The sequence below is a fragment of the Enoplosus armatus genome, chromosome 14 (assembly GCF_043641665.1).
Source record: "Enoplosus armatus isolate fEnoArm2 chromosome 14, fEnoArm2.hap1, whole genome shotgun sequence".
NCBI lineage: Eukaryota > Metazoa > Chordata > Actinopteri > Centrarchiformes > Enoplosidae > Enoplosus > Enoplosus armatus.
Window position 1 is genome coordinate 8,381,729 of NC_092193.1, and position 20,435 is coordinate 8,402,163.

The 20,435-nt window shown below is 41.2% G+C and overlaps 1 protein-coding gene across 1 annotated transcript; it reads left to right on the forward strand.

Moving 5' to 3' along the window:
- Positions 1-669: 669 nt before the first annotated feature.
- emilin2a (elastin microfibril interfacer 2a) lies at positions 670-17,415 on the forward strand. Its single transcript, XM_070919467.1, has 9 exons — positions 670-856; positions 1,511-1,636; positions 3,523-3,713; positions 3,897-5,879; positions 12,351-12,686; positions 14,300-14,353; positions 14,818-14,877; positions 15,084-15,224; positions 16,254-17,415. Exons 1-9 carry the CDS (start codon positions 675-677, stop codon positions 16,586-16,588), a joined length of 3,408 nt encoding a protein of 1,135 aa, XP_070775568.1. The 5' UTR covers positions 670-674; the 3' UTR covers positions 16,589-17,415.
- Positions 17,416-20,435: the final 3,020 nt, after the last annotated feature.

Consider the following 20,435-nt stretch of genomic DNA (forward strand, 5'->3'; position numbering starts at 1 on the left):
AAGCACTGACAATGAATTCCTGCCTCAAGTGCTGTGAATTGAAGCTCTTGTGTAAATAATTCGCTCAGCAAATTGCTCAGTTTGGCTTAAAAAATTGAATTTGCTCAGTGAATTCCTGCAGAAAAGAACAGACTGCACACTATATATTCCTATACATCCCCATTCACCAACAGGGCACACAGAATGTAAATGACTGCTGTTATCCCTGGCCATGAATATCATCAGCACTACTACGACACACACCTCCTTCAACACTAGCGGTTGCCTTCAAAAGACATTATCCTGTTATGTTCATCAGTGAGGTGTGAATTATTGGCTGTTGGCAGACAAAGAAGTGATCAACTTGTATCCCAAATCCTTTTTGGTGGCAGCATCCTCTGAGTTTCAGGCATTAATTAATGACTCCATGTGTTCCAAGATTTAAAAAGAATAACTTAATTAAAGGAAAACATTCACACAAACAACTTTTTTTTAAAGGCTGGGGGGAGTTTTTTTCCCTCATCTCAGTTTTGTGGGGGGAGGGTGTGGGCCCTAAACGTCATTCCAAGGGAGTTGCAGTGAATGTGGACTTCCCCAAACTTGAGATATTGGAGTTGGATCAGTCACTGGGGCAATGTGACTTTGGTGTTTGGGAACGTGGCGCATGATAATAACAGAGTAGCCCTCTTTTTTCTATGTTAGGAATATTTATTTTAAGGCGTCTGTTAAGTATGAATTACAGGAATGGAGAGATGGACTGGCGGTGGACAGTTTTCACACTGTTTTTGAACTTTCAGTTCACTTACGGGTCTCCCTCCTCTTATGACTTGTTCCAAGGGTCTGCATACACTGGAGTGGTACACAGACACAGAAATAGGTAAGTAACGGGGGTTTTATACTTGTTTGATGAGCCATTTTAACTTTTCTGTTCTTGTGAAAGTCATAACAACCACTTCAGCACGGGTGTTTCTTTAATCTCACTTTTCCCCCTGAAGGTAAAAGCTGTGCGCTTTCGTTGCGCATGTTGCCAATAAAAATGCGATGACGCCCAAACTCATTGATCGGAATGACCTCGGATCGGTGAAGTTTTAGCCTCTTATGGTCATGTGCAGCCTGTTAACATTCACTGTGCTCTTATCAGTCGGTGGTTAAATTTGGCTCGAGTTTGCCCGTGTGAGGTGATAAGATCCAGATAAACGCTGGTATGTCAGTGATTACTCAAATATCTCATCTACAAGAGACCATTAGTGCATTTGCAACAGTGTCCTGATTAACTAAAATAGGCTAGAGGAAACAATGAAGAAAAATCTCACTGAAATGATGCAACCTTTACGAAAGCTCAGTAAAGCATAAGGTGGGTCCTTCGGCTTCACTGAGATTTCCCTACAGGTTTTGATGTTTTTATAATCCAAATCACTTAAAAACTCAGACCTCTGTGGTATTTGCACAGATTTCCTCTAAAGTATTTCTTACAGTTCTTGGTATATGCATGTATCTTGAAACTCTTGTTTATTCCTGCCTCTCTCCTCAGGAACTGGTGTGCCTATGTGGTGCGCAAGAACGTGAGCTGCGCCGTGCAGGGGAGTGTGGAGAGCTTCCAGGAGCCCGTAGTGGCCCCCTGCCCAGCCTACCAACCCGACTGCCAGCCACAAGTGACGTGAGCATGTTTAGATGTATGAGATAGACTGGAGGTCTGATACAAAATGTTTCTCTGAGAGAGACCTGGAGGCAGAGATATTCACCGAGGCTGAAGAAACTCCATTGGCAGGACTGAAAGCACAGAATTTTTACCAAGTTAAAAATCCCACTGAAAAGGCAAAGGGTTAAACAGGAAATGTAGGCTAATGCTAATGAGGACTAGAACTCTCCCTATACAGTAGCTGAAAGGCAACACGAATGGTTACTCACCTGTAATGAAATTATAAGCTAGTCTTAATATCCAATAGCAACCAGTGATCACCTGTGGCCACACTTTGGGACAACATACCTGTACTTCCAAACACAAAATACACTATATGAGTATATATAGGACGTGTTTTTCTTGGCCAAAGCCAGATGCATAGTCATTGAATTTAACTCCATGATGACACTTGCCTTTTATCATCCCATCCTCAAAAAAAGTAAGTTAAACTACACCAATAGACTGTAAACACTGTCTAAAATTCTTCTATTCTCTTAACATGCTTGTGGTGTTCAGGATCACAGTGGCCTCGAGCTTATTGCAACATGCATCGGATGAAAATCAGCATACACCTGGGAGAGACAGCCTTTCTATTAGAGAATTGGGTCAATAATTAAGTATGTAGCTATCTAAGTAAGCTTCATAGCTGTTGATTTGTCATTAGCAGATAGATAGCCCTCAATACAACATAACTCGATATCTTTTGTAGCTTTTATCATCTTAATGCAAAAAGTATTGATATCAACTCATTTCGAAACCACATCAAAAGGAATCTCATCCAAGTTGTATTCAGGAGCTGCATTCACTTATGGGCTGAATTAACGTCCCTGCAGATAAACAGTTGTGAGTCATCCACATATTTAAAAAATACAGTAGAAATGTGTGTTTATATTATAGAATAGGATTTGATCTACATTTTGTAATAATTTGATTTAAGTCCATGTCAACACACAAAACTTTTAAGATAAACAAAGCTCTTCCTCTTTTGGAATAACTGATTATTATAAATGGGAGTATCTACACCAGTAAATGGTGACTAACGGTTTTCATTATTCTCTACTGGAAGATTTGCAATTTAATCTATTTTCCTTTTTGAATCATTAGTAGTTGTGAAACAACACATGCTATCTGTGGTTTAGTTTTGCGATCCACTTACACAAACACATGCAGAGAGTCACTGTGTTGTGGAAAAGATCCCTGGAAACTGATCATTCTTAGGTCACAGGAGCACATTTCCAAGTTTCGGCATAGAAGAACTGGCAGTGACAATAGACACCTCAGGTTTTTCCATTTCTAAGCTATGACATACAGTATTGGCTTCACATATCTCATATTAGGATGATTTTTAAGCAAACAAAGTTGATTACAGCCATAATGTGTAAAGTGTTGTTGTCCCACAGGTTTTCAGTTTCCTTTTGTCTATTTGTTAAGCTAGCTATAACAATGTTATCAGCGAGGGTGACAGTTGGGAAATAAGCAAAGATGATTGTTTCAGTCATCAATTTTCCAGATGTTCTGCATGACATGACCCCTGCTTTCAGGGAAGTGATGTCAGCTATTGTTTCTTTGGGAACTGTGTGCCTTGGCTAGAAAGTTGATATTTTAATGTAATGGGGAACAGTAGAGAAGCTCAAAAAATTTCTATGTCCAATAAAACAGACGTTTTGGTAGTTTCCAATAAAAATATAAATCACTGGAATGGCAGAACTGTAGGATGGACAAGCAACACATGTTTTCACAAAGATAGGAAAACACTTTACAAATGGCTTGGGTTTGATCTTGGAAATCAGTGTTCCCAATTTTATATTCATATTTGTTTGAGATTTTGAGAAAGGTATTGATTACTCTGCCCTGTTTTACAGATACCAAAATCGGTTTCGACCGACATACAAGATTGCCTTCAAGACGGTCACAGAGTTAGAGTGGAGATGCTGTCCTGGTTACCAAGGTCTGGACTGTAAAGATTTAAAACCACCCCCAGACCGACAAACAGTTCAGGGAATACAGCCTTACCTCCCTACAAATCCTGGACATACAACCAGACACACACAGAGTAAGACACCATTTTCTGTTCTACCTAAGGTGTTTTGTCAATTTATGCTAAATATCCATATACCACTAAAGTAAGTAAATTGCATTAAACCAGTAAATTAAACTACCTTAATTCCACTCTGCTTAAAGAAATCATTTTTTGTGAATATGAATAAAAATCTAATAACTTATTCTCTGATCATAGGGCCAGAGCGGAGAGAGACAGGGCACCATGAGATGAGGCATGGTGGGACAGATAAGGTGCACCTTCTGGAAGGTGAAGTTCAGCGCCTGTCTCAGACAGTCCTGGATCTTCAGTCCACTTTGACAGGGTTAACTGGAAACCTCCGCACAGACCTGCAGGAAGACACAAAGAAGATGCTGGTGACACTTCTCAACAACATGCGTCCACCAGACATTGCTACGGCTGCAGGCACAGAGGAGAGCCCAGCAGTGCTGGATGGTCACCAAGCTACTAGAGGTGGGATTGCTGGAGACAAGGCTATAGAAAAAATAGTTGCCCGGTTGGATGATATCAACAATGCACTGAAAAGCAAGGATGAAGCTTTGGAAGACCTAAGAGGAACCATGACAAGTCATGAAGGGCAGATCCGTGTCCTGATGGATGCCTCTCAATCTCAGACTCCAGCCATAGCGGAGTTTGATGTTATACAGACCTACATTGATGGAAAATTTGAGAAGCTGAAGAAGGAGCTAGACAAGAATGTGGAGGAACAGATGGCCAAGCTACAAACCTCATGCGATGACAAGATTCAGACTTTGCAGAAGACCTGTGAAGACAGCTGTGACCAAGGTTTGGTCAGCCTGACCAAGCTGGTGGATAGCAAGGAGGCTGATCTGAGAAAGGAGATCCGGGCACTACGTCTGGACATGGCCGCCGCAGATGGACCGATAAGAACTCAAAGGCAGACAGATCCATCCAAAGGAGAAGAGGATCATAGTGACCACAAAGACCTGTGGCGTGAGATTGACCGTATTGCAGAGGCTCACCGCATCCTGAATGTCCGCATTGACAACGAGCTGGCGCACCTATCTGGACCTCAGGAAGACAATGATTTCAGCCTGCTGATTGAAGAGCTGGAGGCACGCATTAATATCACGGAGCTAAATGCAGAGACTCACTGTTTCTACATTGAAGAGAAGCTGACCCGTACGATTGCTGACGAAGTGGCGGCACTTCGGCAGCTTCTGGAAGAGCGTCTGAACAGCATGGAGGACCAGTTTACGAACATGCTGGTGGAAATGAGCAACAACTCCTTCCCTGGGATGTTTGGTGACTCCATGGATGGCATCCAGGCACAAGTAAACAACAATAAGTTCCTCCTCCAAGGTTTGGATGATAAGGTCAATGCTGTTGGAGAGTTGTGCTCTGCAGGATGTTCAGGCCCAGGAATTACTGTAGATGAAGTGAGTTCATCCCCCACATTTAATGGTCTAGAAAACATTTTGAAGGACTTGAGTCGGTATAGGAATGCCTTGGACGTTCTTCACACAGATGTCAGTTCCAAGACCGACAAGCTCAGGCAACTGGAAGACCTTGTTGAAAGGCAGTCAGTTGCAAATGAGAGACGTGCCAAGATGATGGAGGACTTCCAGAAGGGGTTGATAAATCTTCAAGACAATGTGCTTGGTCTGGCTGGCGCTGTTACGGGGTTAAGTGACTCCTTAAGCAAATACAACCAGGATATGCACAGAATAAACTCGACATGCTGCCATGCAGGGCAGAGTGGCACTGGGAGTCCAGCACAGGACAACTGGGCATCAGTCATTGCAGCACCCAGTAGTCAGGCAGACGACACCAGACGTCAGGTGGAGGAGCTGAAGAACAAGCTTGACATGCTGAGTAAACACGTGTCATCTGAACTGAGTCAATGTAAACAGAACACACAGGGTGTTTCTGATGGCATGTCTGCAGTGGATGGACGTGTGACCAAACTTGAAAAGGTGTGTGGAAGGTTAGATGGGGTTTCTGCCAATATCAAAGAGCTGAAAGATGGACTGGAGAGACATGTTGGTGGTCTGCGGGACTGTGTGTACAGGATGAACGTCACCTGTGGAAATCACGGAGCAGACATCATCGCACTGCAGAATTCCTTGCAGAAGTTCCAGGGACAGCTGTCTGCGATGGCCAAACATGTTTTGAAGGACATCACTGCCAAAGAGCCAGGTGAGTTGGTGGTTTGGTGATGGTTTGATGACGTCATCGGTTATCTGTGGTAATGTCTTGAGAAGGAAATGGCAGGAATTATCAAAGGGCCTCTTTGGCTTTCACTGACATAAACATAAAGTCATCGTGAGATCATATTTATGGCTTGTAGTTTTACATGGGTTATGTGCTGGGCTTTCTGAATTACCTTAGGAGATAGACAGCCGAGCAGTTTCCCCCCATTTCCAATCTTTATAGTAAGCTAAACTAACCAGGTACTGGCTGTAGCTTCATACTGAATCCCATCAAACGCTCACCAAAAAAGTAAATTAGCATATTTCTCAAAATGTCAAACTTTTTGAATATATACTGTATCACAGTAATTACACATAATTACTATTATGGCACAATTTCACCACTTAAAAGTCCACTGAAATGAACCAAAAGAAGCTGGCTAAAAAATACTTAACATACTAAACACACTCTTTTGCAGCTTCCTCTCTAACTTCCAACATATGAGTTTATCAAGTGTGATTAACATCTGTGTAAACACAAACGTTTCCTGAAGATAATCCTCCATATAATGCATTCTGCTTGCTGAGTTTACATGGAGGCTTGGAGGGAAGGATCAGATCCCATGAATGGCCACAGGGTATTTCCCGGAGTGGGAGGACACGAGTTCACCGGGCCTCCCGTGCTGGCCTTGAGTATGTCATTCAATATGTCCCAGCACCGAGGCAGAGGCCCGCATTGGAAACTTCCTGTGACTTAGATGGATGTTGCCCTAAGAATTCCCCAGTTTTTCTATAAGGAATGGAACGAGGAACGAAGAATCTTAAAATTTTACATGCCAAGCTCAGCCCCTCCTAACTACTCTGATGATTTACTCTCACTATTTTGTGCCTCATTGCTCCCTTACGTAAATGTCAGAGCACCCGAGCAGACTGTTCAATCTTTCCCACTCCCTTTATGAACATGTTGAGTTGTGAGGTCTTCTGTCTTGCACCATGACAGAGCCTTTTTATACTCATACAACTCACAGAATTGCAGACCTCGATCTCAGTTCCCAGTCTGTCAGTACACACATACATACACACACAGGCTCATACACAATACACCTCCCTCTCTTTGTCCTTACACATGTACACATACCAACCTCCAGAGATTCCCGTAGGGTGACCTCAGCCTGATGTGTGGAGTCTGGTCCTCATTAAGGGCCTTGACTCACTGCTGGAGCCGGTCTTGATGGAGAGGGGAGAAGCAGGGCTCCACACCCAGGACCAGATGCTTCGACTACCCTCAGCTGTGATGTCATGACTGGGGCCCCATCACCGGTGCCTCCCTTTCTTAAACCATCGTCCAAAACAATGGTATGATAGGGACCTGAGGAGAAAAGGGGGGTGGATGGATTAATGGTTGCGGTGTAGAGAGACGGAGAGCGTGAAGGCATTTTGTATTCCATTTCACTCTTTGCCAAATATGGTCTGTTACTTCCAAACCGTGATATTTGATTTCATTACTGCACATGAAACATAATACTGTACCTCTGTCCAGCATTAAATCAGACAGAACTGTGCATACTGCAGCAGGATTATGAAATATGTTTGTCAGGGCTCTTTATTAGTTATTTATATATCCCAATAAGGAACCCCAAATCAGTTCCTCACTTTTAGGTATATGGAGGTTCAACATTTTGGGAAATACAGTTATTTGTTTTTCCTGCTGAGAGTTCGATGAGAAGATTGATACCACTCACATTTCTGAATGTTAAGCACGCAGCTACAAATTGTCATTTTAATACTATTGTTTTTGTACAAACAAATGAAATATGCTTTATTAACTAGTGAGTTTTGATGGTGCTGGTAGGTGGATTTGGTAACCTTTGGACAGAGCCAGGCTAACTATTTCCTCCTATTTACAGTCTCTGTGCTTAGCGGGCTGCTGGTGGTAGGTTCATATTTACTGTACTTACATGATTTCAATCTTCTCTTCTAACTCTCGGCAAGACAGTGAATAAGTGCATTTCCCAAAATGTCGATCTTTTCCTTTAAGGGCAACAATCACGATATTCTCTGACTCTGTGCTCAGAGTCTGTATCCTTAATCCCACGAGAGAGGGAGTTGAACTGTGTGGCTGAGGTAGCAAGAAGATTGAATGTTTTCTTCAAGTTTGGCAAAGAGAGACATATAGAGATGTAGAGAGAGAGTCTAAATAGAGATAAAAATGTGCATGAAAACATCCCAGCTCTGTGGGTGTGGTGGTGATTGAGAACCTAGTGAAATGTTTCCTCACAGTGTTTGAGCTCATATTCTCCACTCAGTCATATGAAGACCCCGAGGAGGCAGCAAACAGATGAGGTGTTGTAATAACATAACTGAAAGATTAACTGGAATGGCTTTGCTCTTATTCAATGTGACTGCTGAATTGTGTGACTTCAGTTGCAAAATGTTGGCACTGCTTCGCCCACAGCAGCTGCAGCAGCAGAGTTCTGCCGCTACAGCATGTGTGTGTTTGTTTCTGGCTGTTTTCTTTCCGAAAGGGAGTTGGGGTTAAGCAGCATGACTCTGTTGCACCGATGTGTCAAAGTCATTTTGAAATTAGGCGAGAGTTTTTAACATCTCAAGGGGTGCAAATTGTTTAATAGTGGTTATTAGGAAATGTAGAAATATGGAAAATGCTTCTGTTTTGAAAAAGCTTGAGCATGCTGTTCTTCATTCAGACGGTGACTAATCAAACGTCTTGTGCTGAATTTTCTCATTCGATTCTCAAGCTGGTTTTTTTTCTACTCCTCCTTTTTTTGGAGATGATCCCAGTCCAGCTTAACTCATTTCCCTGTCGTTTCTTTCTCTCTCTATCTCTCAATCGCTCTCTCTTCACTCCCTCGTTGCTCTCTCCTTCTGTCCAGTGTTTTTTCCTTCCGATTTGTCCTTCCAAGAATGCTAGAGGACTTCTTTATCTCCTCTCCCTCCTCCCTGTCCTGTAAGTGTCTATCGACAGGCAAGGCCTTCAGAAAATAAAAAAAAGCAGCTGTATTTAAGCCAGCATAAAATGAAGGCTTTGATTTCATGGATCAATGCTTTGCAATTGATCACTCTGACTTTATATTGGAGAGACAGGCAGTAAGATTAACTGTCTACCACGATGAGGGAATACAAGGAAAACAAGATATCAAAGGCTTTTTGAAGTTAAAGGGCGTCTGTTGGGAAAGAATGGAAAATTGTATTTGACACCACCACAGACACACTGTATATATTTAGTAAGAACCAGAATTTTGAGGAGGCGCTCTGACCTCAGCAGCTTCTCGCAGCTTCAGTGATTTCTGAAGGTGTTTCCATCCCTGACCCGAGAGAGCCCATCTGGAAGTCTTCAGAGGAGAATGGACCCGGATACACAATGGGAGTCCCTGAGGTCTGCCATGCAGTGCACAATTTGAACCTCCCATCGTTAATATCACTGGAGCAAAATGGGGAGGATGAAATTGTGTCCATGTGCATAGCAAGGAAAGGAAAAAGAGGAGAATGCATGTCAGGGAGCGAGTGATGCATTATTGTACGTGCGTGTAACCACCACACCCTGCTCTGTGCCCCTTGACACCATTTTCCATCGCGTGATCAGCTTGTCTGCTGCAATATTCCTTGACACTTTCAGATGCTTTTGAACACTCACGCACTGTCACCCGAATCTTTGGAAGCAGCAGTGACTAAAGCATCCCTCCCCCTTTCAGTGTCTCAATCTGCTCGTAAGCAATAACATCTGGTTTTGGTGATGCTCTTGGTTGCACCAGCACTCGTGTGTGTGTGTGTGTGTGTGTGTGTGTGTCTGCGTCTTTCTCTGTGTTTTTCGACTTTGCGGTTGCCCCCTTAGTGAGACACAGGCTGAGAGCTCATGGGAAATATGCACTCAGTCAACCGGCGTCCTGAAGGAGGCATAGGGAGGAAATGAAGAAGAGATTTCTGATTATCTCAGAACAACATGATTGCTGGCTTTAATTTGTTTTTAATTATACATGTGGTTTCTGAGTAGCTTGTGGTATCACTTGCAGTCAGAAGGAAGAATTCTGTTGATGGTTGATGATGTTTTATTTGATAAGAACAGAGTGGCTGATTACTTTCATAATCCAGAGTAACAGGCAGACTCTAATGTAGGTACTTTTGGATTGATCACTTTGCCAACAAGACTGAATGTACAATTGAATTATCTGTTTTGATTCATCGTAATATTGTTGATGTGGCAGAGCTTACAGCCATTATAATTACTATTTCACTTTCAAGATGTGAAAAAGTCAAGTAATGGTACCCTGTGGATTTCAGCGTGAACGTTCATTCTTGACCTTAGAAATCGCACTTTGACAAAATAATCTTAACTTAAGGTCCACTGACCAGCTTTTCTCCAGAGCTTTCAACTGCATTTTGTTTAATCACCAGTGGATTTTGTTCAGCAAACTCAATCAGCTGAAGACACTAAGATATGGTTGAAAGCTCCAGAAAAAGCTAGTAAGTGGACTTTGATTTAAGATGAATTCATCAAAGTTCCAGTTGTGTTTACATTCAGTGTTTCTCACTGAAACCCTTGAGGGCCAACAAAGGTGTTCAATGCATTTCTCTCCTCATAAAACATTGCAAAGCCAATTTCTGACTATTTTGAAATCTGCATTGTTTACAAAAATGTTTGCCAGCCAGCAGTACTCTTCTCCCTTGCCTTTTGCTGGCACATTGCTACACTCATCAAAAGTACACCTCACCTGTACCTCATTTGTTTTTAGTGCTAATGTGATGGAAATTCCATATTTACTGCTTACATTATGCTTATATCATTCCTATTTTTATGTTTTATACATTAATTATACAAAGTTGTTCCTTTCTTTCTCCTCTGTGAGTGTGAGTCAGTTTGACCTTCACTGTGTAAGGCCTTAAATCAAGCATCCTTCCTCTGAAAAGCTCCTGTCTTTTATCCCCTCACAGACATAAATGAGAAAACTCTGTCTCTGGAGGAAGGATAAGACAGCCAGGTGTACTCATTATGAGTGCTAGTATTGTTTGAAGATGAAGGATCTTTGCTAAGACAATTTACGCTTTTTTCTATCATTGATCTGTGTCTGTAAAAAAAAAAAACTTGAGCGTAACTTCATTCTGTGGTCTTTCGTCTTATGGCTCTTTTTGAATTCACTTCATTACAGACATTTCTACAAAAGCTAATTAGCAATGGCAGCACCATAACATACTAAACTAAAATGGTGAATGGTGAATGCCTACTGACGTTAGCATTTAGCATTTAGTTTTTCAGTGAGTACAGCCTCACTGAAAAACTCGCATGGCTGCAGACTCTTAGTCCTGTTGTCAATAGAGTTTTTTGTTAGTTCAGACAAAACACTGAAGAGGCACTTGCATCAGCTGAGTTTTGTTCATGCTTCAGCATCTATGGCCTGTGTAACATCCAGATAACATTCAGATTCAGACAGATGTAGAAAGTGGCCTTTATAGCCTGACGCTTCTCACTTTTACACAGCTTATACTTTCATGTCTACACTGTTTGATGCTGTAGCACTTTTCACCACCACAACTTCTTTATGTATTGAAGCTTTTGGTATCGTTGGCTTTGCTAAGATTGAACATTCATGGAAGTTTACAGTGGTTATCTCTAAATTCTGTATATAGTAGATCATGTTTATCCTCCCTGCTGAGTCTTTGTTGTTTGTATTCTTTGAGAGCTTCCTCAAAGAGCAGAGCCTTTTCCGCCAAATCTAACTGTATAATCATTTAGAATAAGTGCTCATTTCCTTGAAGTAAGTGTCTTTGGCTGAATTACATTATTGTAATCATGTTAAATGTACTCAATTTTTGCCCAGCCTTGCTTACAAGCTTTAAACGGCACCACAGATACAGATACATGAAGCATCAAACAGGCCATTTAATGTACATTAACCTCACCGAATCTTAAATGCAGCATGACACAATCTGACACCTGGTTGTGAGATGGGACTGACACAAAGCAGGTACTGTAATTATTTTTTGTTATATGTCCCCGAGACACACTCACGGTGTCTCTCCGCTCACGTCATTGGCCCAGGTAAAGTCTGTGCCCTCAGGGGGTCTGGCAGGCAGCCAACTGGTTTCCGTTCAGATGGTTCTCATTGTCTAAAACTCACACCGACCACCCGCTTTGCTTTTATGAAGGGTAATAATGGTACCGGTTTTAAAAAAAAAGCTCAGAGGTGCAGTGAAAGCCAGGTCTAATTTGGCCTGTCATCAGAATAAGTCGTTAATGGAGAATTCACAAGAGATGGGAGAGATGTGGTCTGAATGTGAGAGAGGAAGAGGGTTTCATAAACAAAAAAGTAAATTGGAGGCTTGTGCGATTGCAGTTACAGCATTTTCCGTAACCTTCAGATGTTGTGACCAGAAGCTTTTTATGCTTGATGGTATATCATTTTGTTAGGAGGTGAACTGGAAATTGATATATTTACAATCTTGCCACTGCCTTTTTCTTTCCAAGGAATGACTTTAAGACCAGAGAGGCCTGCGTCTTTGCCAGATTCGACTCCGACCAGAACCAGAATCCACCAAATCCACATCCCTCTCATCATCCCACCGCCGCCGTCTAGCCCCAGACAGCCAGTGAAGCCCAACACGCACACCATCAAGATCAGTCCACCAAGCCAGCCGTCCAGGCCCCAGCAACCAGGCCACCCCACTTTACCCCTGGTTCCCATAAGGCCGGTGGTGGAGACGGGCGAGGCAGGACCTCCAGGGTACGCCCGCAGGGTGACTGTGCGGAGAGGGTCTGAGGACACATCCAGCATGCCTGTCAAAGGATTTGCTGGAGCACCAGGTGAGGAGTGCTGATGGTGATGATGACTTTTTTGTGTTCTTGGCTACCTTCACTCTGCAGGTGGAAACTGAATAAATCTGGTCATTTCTATGTGTATAGCTACCTAATGGTATGTGCAAAAGGGAGAAGTACAGGGAATACGGGGGTAATCTGATAAAAGCTGTTCCAGGTTGCTCTCGAACATCTCCTTTGATTGATGGATCCTGCATTATGTCCCAAAACTGCATTACTGCTTCCCAGCATTTTATTATCATTTTATTATCGTCTTCCCATGCTTAGCCTAATGTTTTGTTCCGCAGCAACAACAATTTTGCACATTACATTAATAATAAAACATACTCCATATTCAAAACAATTTCCCAAAATTATTATAATAATAATAATTATAAAATAAAGGATATCATAACTAATTTAATTACAATATCAAAAAAAAGACGTACAGTGTAATTTAAGTACCTCTTAAACACAAAGTTGTAACTATCTTATTATCTGACCTCTCTTCTTCTTCCCCTGTATTTAGTATTTGTCTATATGGTATATGGATATATATAAATATCCAGTAAGTGCTTTATTGATACCCTATATATATTAAATAACTGCACTGTAATCTAAAGCGTTAGCCCAGATTCTGATGCACACTAACGTGTGATAAGTCTGGTACCATGAAGAGCTAAGCTGCGCCAGCATTACCACATGTGTGACATAATATACTGCATTTATGTGCTTCTATTCAACAGTGCTGTCAGTTCATAGTCACATCACATATACTCCTCTAAACTAATCAGCAATGACAACATTTGGGATTGAGCGTGGGTCTGTTTCGTTCTTTTTGGCCCTTTTCACACATGGAGCCCATAACAAAGGTTTAATTATCCATGCACTTTGTTTTTTTTTGTCATCCACACATAAGAATGCTACACTTAAAAGGCTTTAAACGAGGGCCAACTCAAATTGGACAGACGAGACAACAGATAGTCACAGAGCCAGTTCTGGATTGAATTAACTGGACTGCATTTAGGCTTTGTTTTAGCCTCCACACAGGCATGTTTTGGCAGCAAAGGGATAGAGAGTAGTTTTGAAATATGTCCTTTGAATTCGTGTTAGTCAAGAATCTTAACCTGATAATCAAACTGTATGCAAATCTTCAGGCTTTGGTAGAGTCTTAAAATGCTTTCAATTACTCATCACCATTGAAGGTTAGGTGTTCACATAATTTTTTCTTTGCAGGGCTGTAAATCCTTGTGATTGGTTTGTTTTATTTCTGTTTTATGGTTGTTGGTGTTATTTGGAAGTCAAAAAGCCACAAATATCTTCAGGTTTAAATCCATTTCAAGGCTCTGAGGAAACTATAAACACCTGACTCTGCTTATAGATCCCATTGTCCTGAAACAGCTAAATGAAGGTTAAAAGCCACTTGTAAAACCAAAATGATGCAGCCTAGATTATAACCTGTTTTGTTTAAATTCATAGCTTCTTTGGGAAGCTATCCCAGAGTGCTGTGCCACAATGTTCAGATGGAAAACCAAACAACGGCCTCTGGCAAGAGTATTCACTAACCCTTGTCCTCAGATGATGATAAAACATGATGTTTTTTTCATCTGTTTCTTTTGCAGGCTATCCTCCTCTGCAGCCTGCATCTTTCAAGCCTCAGTCAGCCAGCCGCCAAGGTATTTTAGCAGTTCATTATCAGGCTACATTGCATGCATCTACAGGCTTTGCCATTCTACTACATCAGTGTAAAAAAATTGGAAAAGCTGTGAATAATTTGTAGCCCGAGAGTGTGAGGGAGTGGGAACTGGATGTGTTTAGTTTAAGGAGGTGTAGGCGGACTGTGGAAGGATTTTAGCTCGTCTGCAGGGACTTACCAGAACGTTTTACCCTGTTACATTTCGTGATAATTAAGAAAACGGCATTACTAAAGTAGATAATGACTATATTGACTAAAACAGAGATCTTTTTTTTTTTTTAGCTACTTACCGACCCAGAAAAACACATCAAACACTGATTCTATATGTTAATTTTAAACTCGTATGAATGAAACGTCTATAAAAGTAAAAGGTGTCAACCCTTAAGCTCACAGCAGTGACTGTAGGAATACACAATTAACACTTTCTTTATTTGTACCTTGTAGTTCCCGTAGCAGCAAAGGTGCCATGGAACCAGATGTTTCAAACTCCATTTGAATCACCAGGTAAAATCCATCTCGAAATCACCTCTGAAATTTAGTAACTGCATAGATAAAGAAAACAGTACACAAATCATTAGCTTAAATATGAGGATTTGTGAAGAAGTCAGTCTTTTTTTTTTCAGTCACTGTATATAAAGTGAGAAACGTTATTATGTTATTAACTTTGAAATGAGACACTGATCGACGTATATGCATGTTTTTCGTTGCAGTTTCAGTCGCCAGCAGTGCCTTTGCAGATCCCTTCTCCTTCTCAGCTGGCCTCACACAGCAGCCCCTCTCTGGAGACTTCGGCGTCATCCGTTTCAATAGAGTGCTAGTCAATGACGGGGGACACTACAATCCCCATACAGGTACACAACAACAACAACAACAAAAGCAATGTCACTATTATACTGTACATGGACTTGTTGGGTACGATGCCTTTCATGTCAGTCAGGCAGATAGCATATATCACCATTTTATTGCTTTGTGTCTTCAACATTTCTAGTTTCTTTAGTTTTTCATCAGCGCCCTGTTCTTCAAATGTGTCAGCTGCTAGCCAGCTGACATGCAGCTTGAGTTGCATTGATCTCATGTAGTACACCAAACTAAATTTAGATAATGGTTGTATTTACTGTATAGTAGCACATTTTTATCATGTAAGTGGAATTTAAAGCTACACTAGCCGATATTTTTATGAAAACAGGTCAAATGTGTGATGAGAAAGGGGTCACTCATAGTGATGAATCCACAGAGATTCATCAGCTAACTCTGCAGTTCTTCTCAGATCTACCAAGCTTAATGCATCTTTCAGCTCATTGTTTTGATTTTAAGGCCCACAGGTTTGCCATTGAGGTTCATTCTCAAGGCTTCAGTGTGGTTTTCAGCCCCACAATTCGACATTACTAAACTTTAATGAAATGTGTCATTCATTTCTGAAAATGAATTCATGTGTGGGGATCCCCTTTTGTTTTGGTCGTGATCTGTACAGTATAACTGTGAATGAGGCTGCATTTTTATAGATTTGAGCTCAGTTGTTTTCCATAACAAGTGGATATCTTCCACTCTTATGTCCATTTAATTTGGACATAATAGCTTCAGATAATTGTTTGAATACATTTTTTATAGAATGAGGACTGCTGATTTTGTCCCCTATCACTTATGTTGGAAGGGCATTAGGAAGTGATCTCTAAATCTGAGCAGAAGGAATGATTACACAAAGCAAAACTTGTTTCTATGTTCATACGGGCAACCGAGTGTCGTTTTAAAAAAGACTTGAAGGCTACGAAGAACAGGACCTAGGAGTAACAAACATTAGTGAACATCTGACTGTATTCAACAAACTGCATCCCATTATTGATCTTACCCACACGGACTGCTTCCCTTTCTCATCTCTACAGGGATCTTCACTGTACCTCTGGATGGCCGATACCTGATTTCAGGGCTGCTGACAGCGAAGCAGGATGACCGAGTGCAAGCCGTCCTGTCCGTGTCTAACCGCAGCGTCCAGAGGCTGCAGAGCTCAGCGGGGCCTGTGGCTGGTCAACACGGGGGCTCAGCTGCTGGGAACTGCGGCTGCGGAGGCTCGGTGTCCTTCAGCCTGATCCTGCCCCTGAGGAAAGGAGACCGCGTGAGCCTGGTGAGGACCGGAGGCCGGCTGGCCACCACCGAGGCCAGGGAGATCCTTTCCACCTACAGCGCTATCTTCCTGTACGCACCACAGGCCAAGAGTTAGCTGGAGCTCAGCTGGGCAGTAACAGCGAGGACTGGTTTGTTCCCAGAAAGTTGGACTGGAGGAAATGTTGAAGAAAGCAACATTTTCAATGATTTGCTGTGATGCAGCTCCACTGTGTGAAGATCCTCAGTTATAAATTCAGTTAAGAAGTTATTACATTGCAATTTGTAAGCCATTTGCCAAATATACCTGAATACAAGAAGCAGGATTTGTTTCTAATATATTTGATTATCAAGTTGCCTTTTTGTACCTATTGTGAATGTCTTGTGTAAATAAGTGTTTATAAATTAACATCAAAATTCATAAAATGTAATTATTATTTTAACAAAACCATTTCAAAGACGAAATATACAGTATGATCAACTTATCAGCAGAATATAATATCGTTGGTTAGGCAATAAGCCATGATACATCACCTGTTATAGTATGAGCTCACTTCATCTTACTGTGTAATTTACACTGTAGAGGGAGAGAATGATTAATAAACATACATGGAAAAGCACAACAAGCTTTTATTTATGTTACAAACTTGGCTGGTTTCAGAAAGTGCACTGAGAAAGATGAGGTCAGAAGGCAAAACCCCCATTTGCGTCATTACATAAAGTGGGTGTGGATGAAAAATAAGCTTCCCCTCTCTTCACTCCTGAGACTTTAAAATATTCTAGCAGCAAACTGTAAGAAGCAGGGGGAGTGTGTTCAGCCTGCAGTTCAGCCTCTGTTAACCTTTAACAAAAAAGAAAAATACAGATTTCTACTCAGTTAACGGTCCAATGAAATACTGTTTTTATAATCTTTGTGTTATTCAATAAAACAAACTGAAATTTGGATTTAGGCTACAATAACCTCTTTCATGTATTGTTACTTAAAAAATAAGCAGCAGGGTAAAAGTTACCACTAGCCTGTGGTTACTGTTGAACTTTGTGACTCAGACTGGAGACAAAAAAAGTGTGGCACACACAAAGTATTCAGTTAGAAACTTTATTTAATACAAATATGACCACAAGCCACACTTTGTTAGCGCCATTAGGCCTGTATTTTTTTTTCTTCTTCTTACAATGTATTTTGTTCTTTAAACATACTTTAAACCACATTTCTATACAAATCAAACACAGCATACACTTATGGTATTTCTGTTGGTCAGACACAATCAGATAGCAAGCATTACCTCCAAACAGAAAGAAACAAACATAGTTTCACAACAGATCATACACTTTATAAGAAATAATAAAACAAAAAAGGCATCGAAGACAGGAGAATGTGATGATCAGCATATATACTGGATCATTTTCCACAGCAGTCGAGTGAGAACAAACAATATTATATACCACGTATCCCAGGATCATAGAGGATGAAGTGTGATTCTTCCACACAAGATGCTTTACTTTCATAGAAAGAATGGAATTCATTTTGTTAATCATAAGATATATCTATTTGACTTCACCAAACTTCGTAGAGAACAAGGAAACAAATCAAAGCAGAACACACATCTTAATCATCACAAAAACATCTGAGCTACAGAGTGAACGCGGAAACACTTCGGCAAAAATCACGTCAACTAATAGTGAGAAATCTGGATGTAGCAATCATCGTAAAATTGTGCTTTTTTTCATTGAATGGTTTGGTCTGTCAAGTCTCGCTCTTTTTCTCATTTTTAATCCTCACTAGCACATGTTAGCATGCTACTGTTACACTTGTGCTGGAGGTATGATCCATGGGGTTAGTGGAGCGCTTCAAATAGCTTCCTGTACGCAGTCAAGTACTTCCTGTTTATCTCAAAACAAGACCTAATGGCTCTTCCTCTGCTCACCAGAGGCACTGCATCAGTCTTTTGTCTTCATCACACACTCACACACAACACGCGCACACTCACACACACACACACACACACACACACACACACACACACACACACACACACACACACACACACACACACACACACACACACACACACACACACACACACACACACACACACACACACACACACAGAGGCTAAGGGGTAGTTCTGTTCAGCACCCAAAATAAACATCTTGTTTTTAATCCCTACATTTTGCCTTCCAACAATGACTTCTATTGACAGATATCAGAACAGCTGATTTGTCTGTGGTGTCAGAAGGTCACTCACACAACAAAGAGGTAAAACTAGAACTCTTCATCCTGCATTAATTGCATACTCTGGTCTACCGTCTGTGAAGACCTTCAGTGAAGTGCATGTGGGCGAGAGGTGTTTTGAGTTATGTCTCTGGGTGCAGCTTAGACAAAGTGCATTGGATAAGTCTTGGTAAAGCCACTGAGGGAACGTAAGCAAAGGGGGAATGATCCTGTCACCCCAACAACAGCAGCACTCAGTGATTAGGTATGCACGCACACACACACATACTTACATCATCCCATAGTCATCCTACAGAGGACCATGCAAACGGAAATCCTTCATTTTAAGCTCTCTCCAGATTGGCTTATTTCTACTGTTCCAACTCAAGCGTTATCTTTTACACTTACACACACGTTAATACTAAAGCTGCTGATTGATTCTGAGGTCTGCTAAGGAATGTGTATGTACCTTACATGTTGAAAGTTTCACTGTAAAACAAGGAATACAGGTCGTTTAATGGGATACAAAAAAAAAAGATCGTACAAGGCCTAGCAGTTACTGTTAAGTGCATGTTAACCTGTGACCAGCCATACAAAATACCAATTTGAAGTATTTCCACATTGCATTAGTGATAAATTACGTTTTCAGACAAGCAAAGGCATCACAACAGAAATCAATAACTTAAACATATTAATTATCATAAATAATGACTGCATTGTTAACAAAACACACTTGATTTGCCAGAGCTTGTATAACAGAATAAACATATTAAAATAACAGCAAGACAATATACCATGAAGCTGCTTCATTTTGTTTTTAAGCCACATCTAAGTGTGCATCTTCACATACTTGTTGGCAGAAGTATATCCCTGGTATGACCTTGAATATTAACAATACCATACATGACTCACGAACGTAAGAAACTTCATAAGCTTCTCCAGGGGGAAAGTGGCAATCTGAAATCTGTGAACTAAGGACCACAGTCCAGACTCGAGAGAGTCGGGAACAGTAGCTTTCTTTTCTTTCCTACAGTAGGTTTCTGAAAACGAACTACTGTGTACGGTTCGTAGGTGGTGTGATAGTTAATTGCCAGCCATCATCACTATTTTTACTTGATGTTTTAGAACAGAATAAAGCCTCCAAATCAAGGATGGATACCTGCGTCTCGGCAAACATAGCAGCCACAGCAACATACTACCGGCATATAACTAGTGGCCAGTGTTAATTGCTTTCCCTGTTTTAATTAACAGTGTGTCTTTTTTTTCTTTGATCACTTTGGGGCGTTCAGAAGGAAACAATGTCTTTTCCTTCTGCACAGCTCAGACTCTAGTACTAAGGACAAATGCCTCGTGGGCTTCAGTCGCTTCCCTGATGGAAAGTGCAGACCATCCTGTTTACTAGAAGTTACAGAGAGAAAAGATGGGTTTCAGATCTTTATCCCTGTACAGTGATGGGGACTTACGGGTGATCACTGGGTTAGGTTGCCTTCATAGGCAAGAGGGAAGGTGATCATTTAGTTGGTGATCAGTCTCTTGCCTCCCAGGGATGAACATTTTCAGGGATTATTTACCAAGTTTTACTGCTCTGGACATAACTTCCACTCATCTCTAATGGGTTATTACAGTTTACCAGCTTTATAGTCACAACCCTGTTACTGTGCCACACTCATTGCAGAGTTGAGTGTGTATGTGTGAGAGTGCTATATAGGAAAGTTTGGTTTCCAGTCCATGTGTTTCCAGGAGATGCATTCAT

What these genes read in the sequence shown, in the direction of transcription:
- emilin2a (XM_070919467.1), top strand. Translation starts at nt 675, where the DNA reads ATGTTAGGAATATTTATTTTAAGGCGTCTGTTAAGTATGAATTACAGG. An exon ending in GACTGCCAGCCACAAGTGAC is followed by an intron (nt 1,637 to 3,522) that starts GTGAGCATGTTT and finishes CCTGTTTTACAG; the next exon opens with ATACCAAAATCGGTTTCGAC. An exon ending in TACAACCAGACACACACAGA is followed by an intron (nt 3,714 to 3,896) that starts GTAAGACACCAT and finishes CTCTGATCATAG; the next exon opens with GGCCAGAGCGGAGAGAGACA.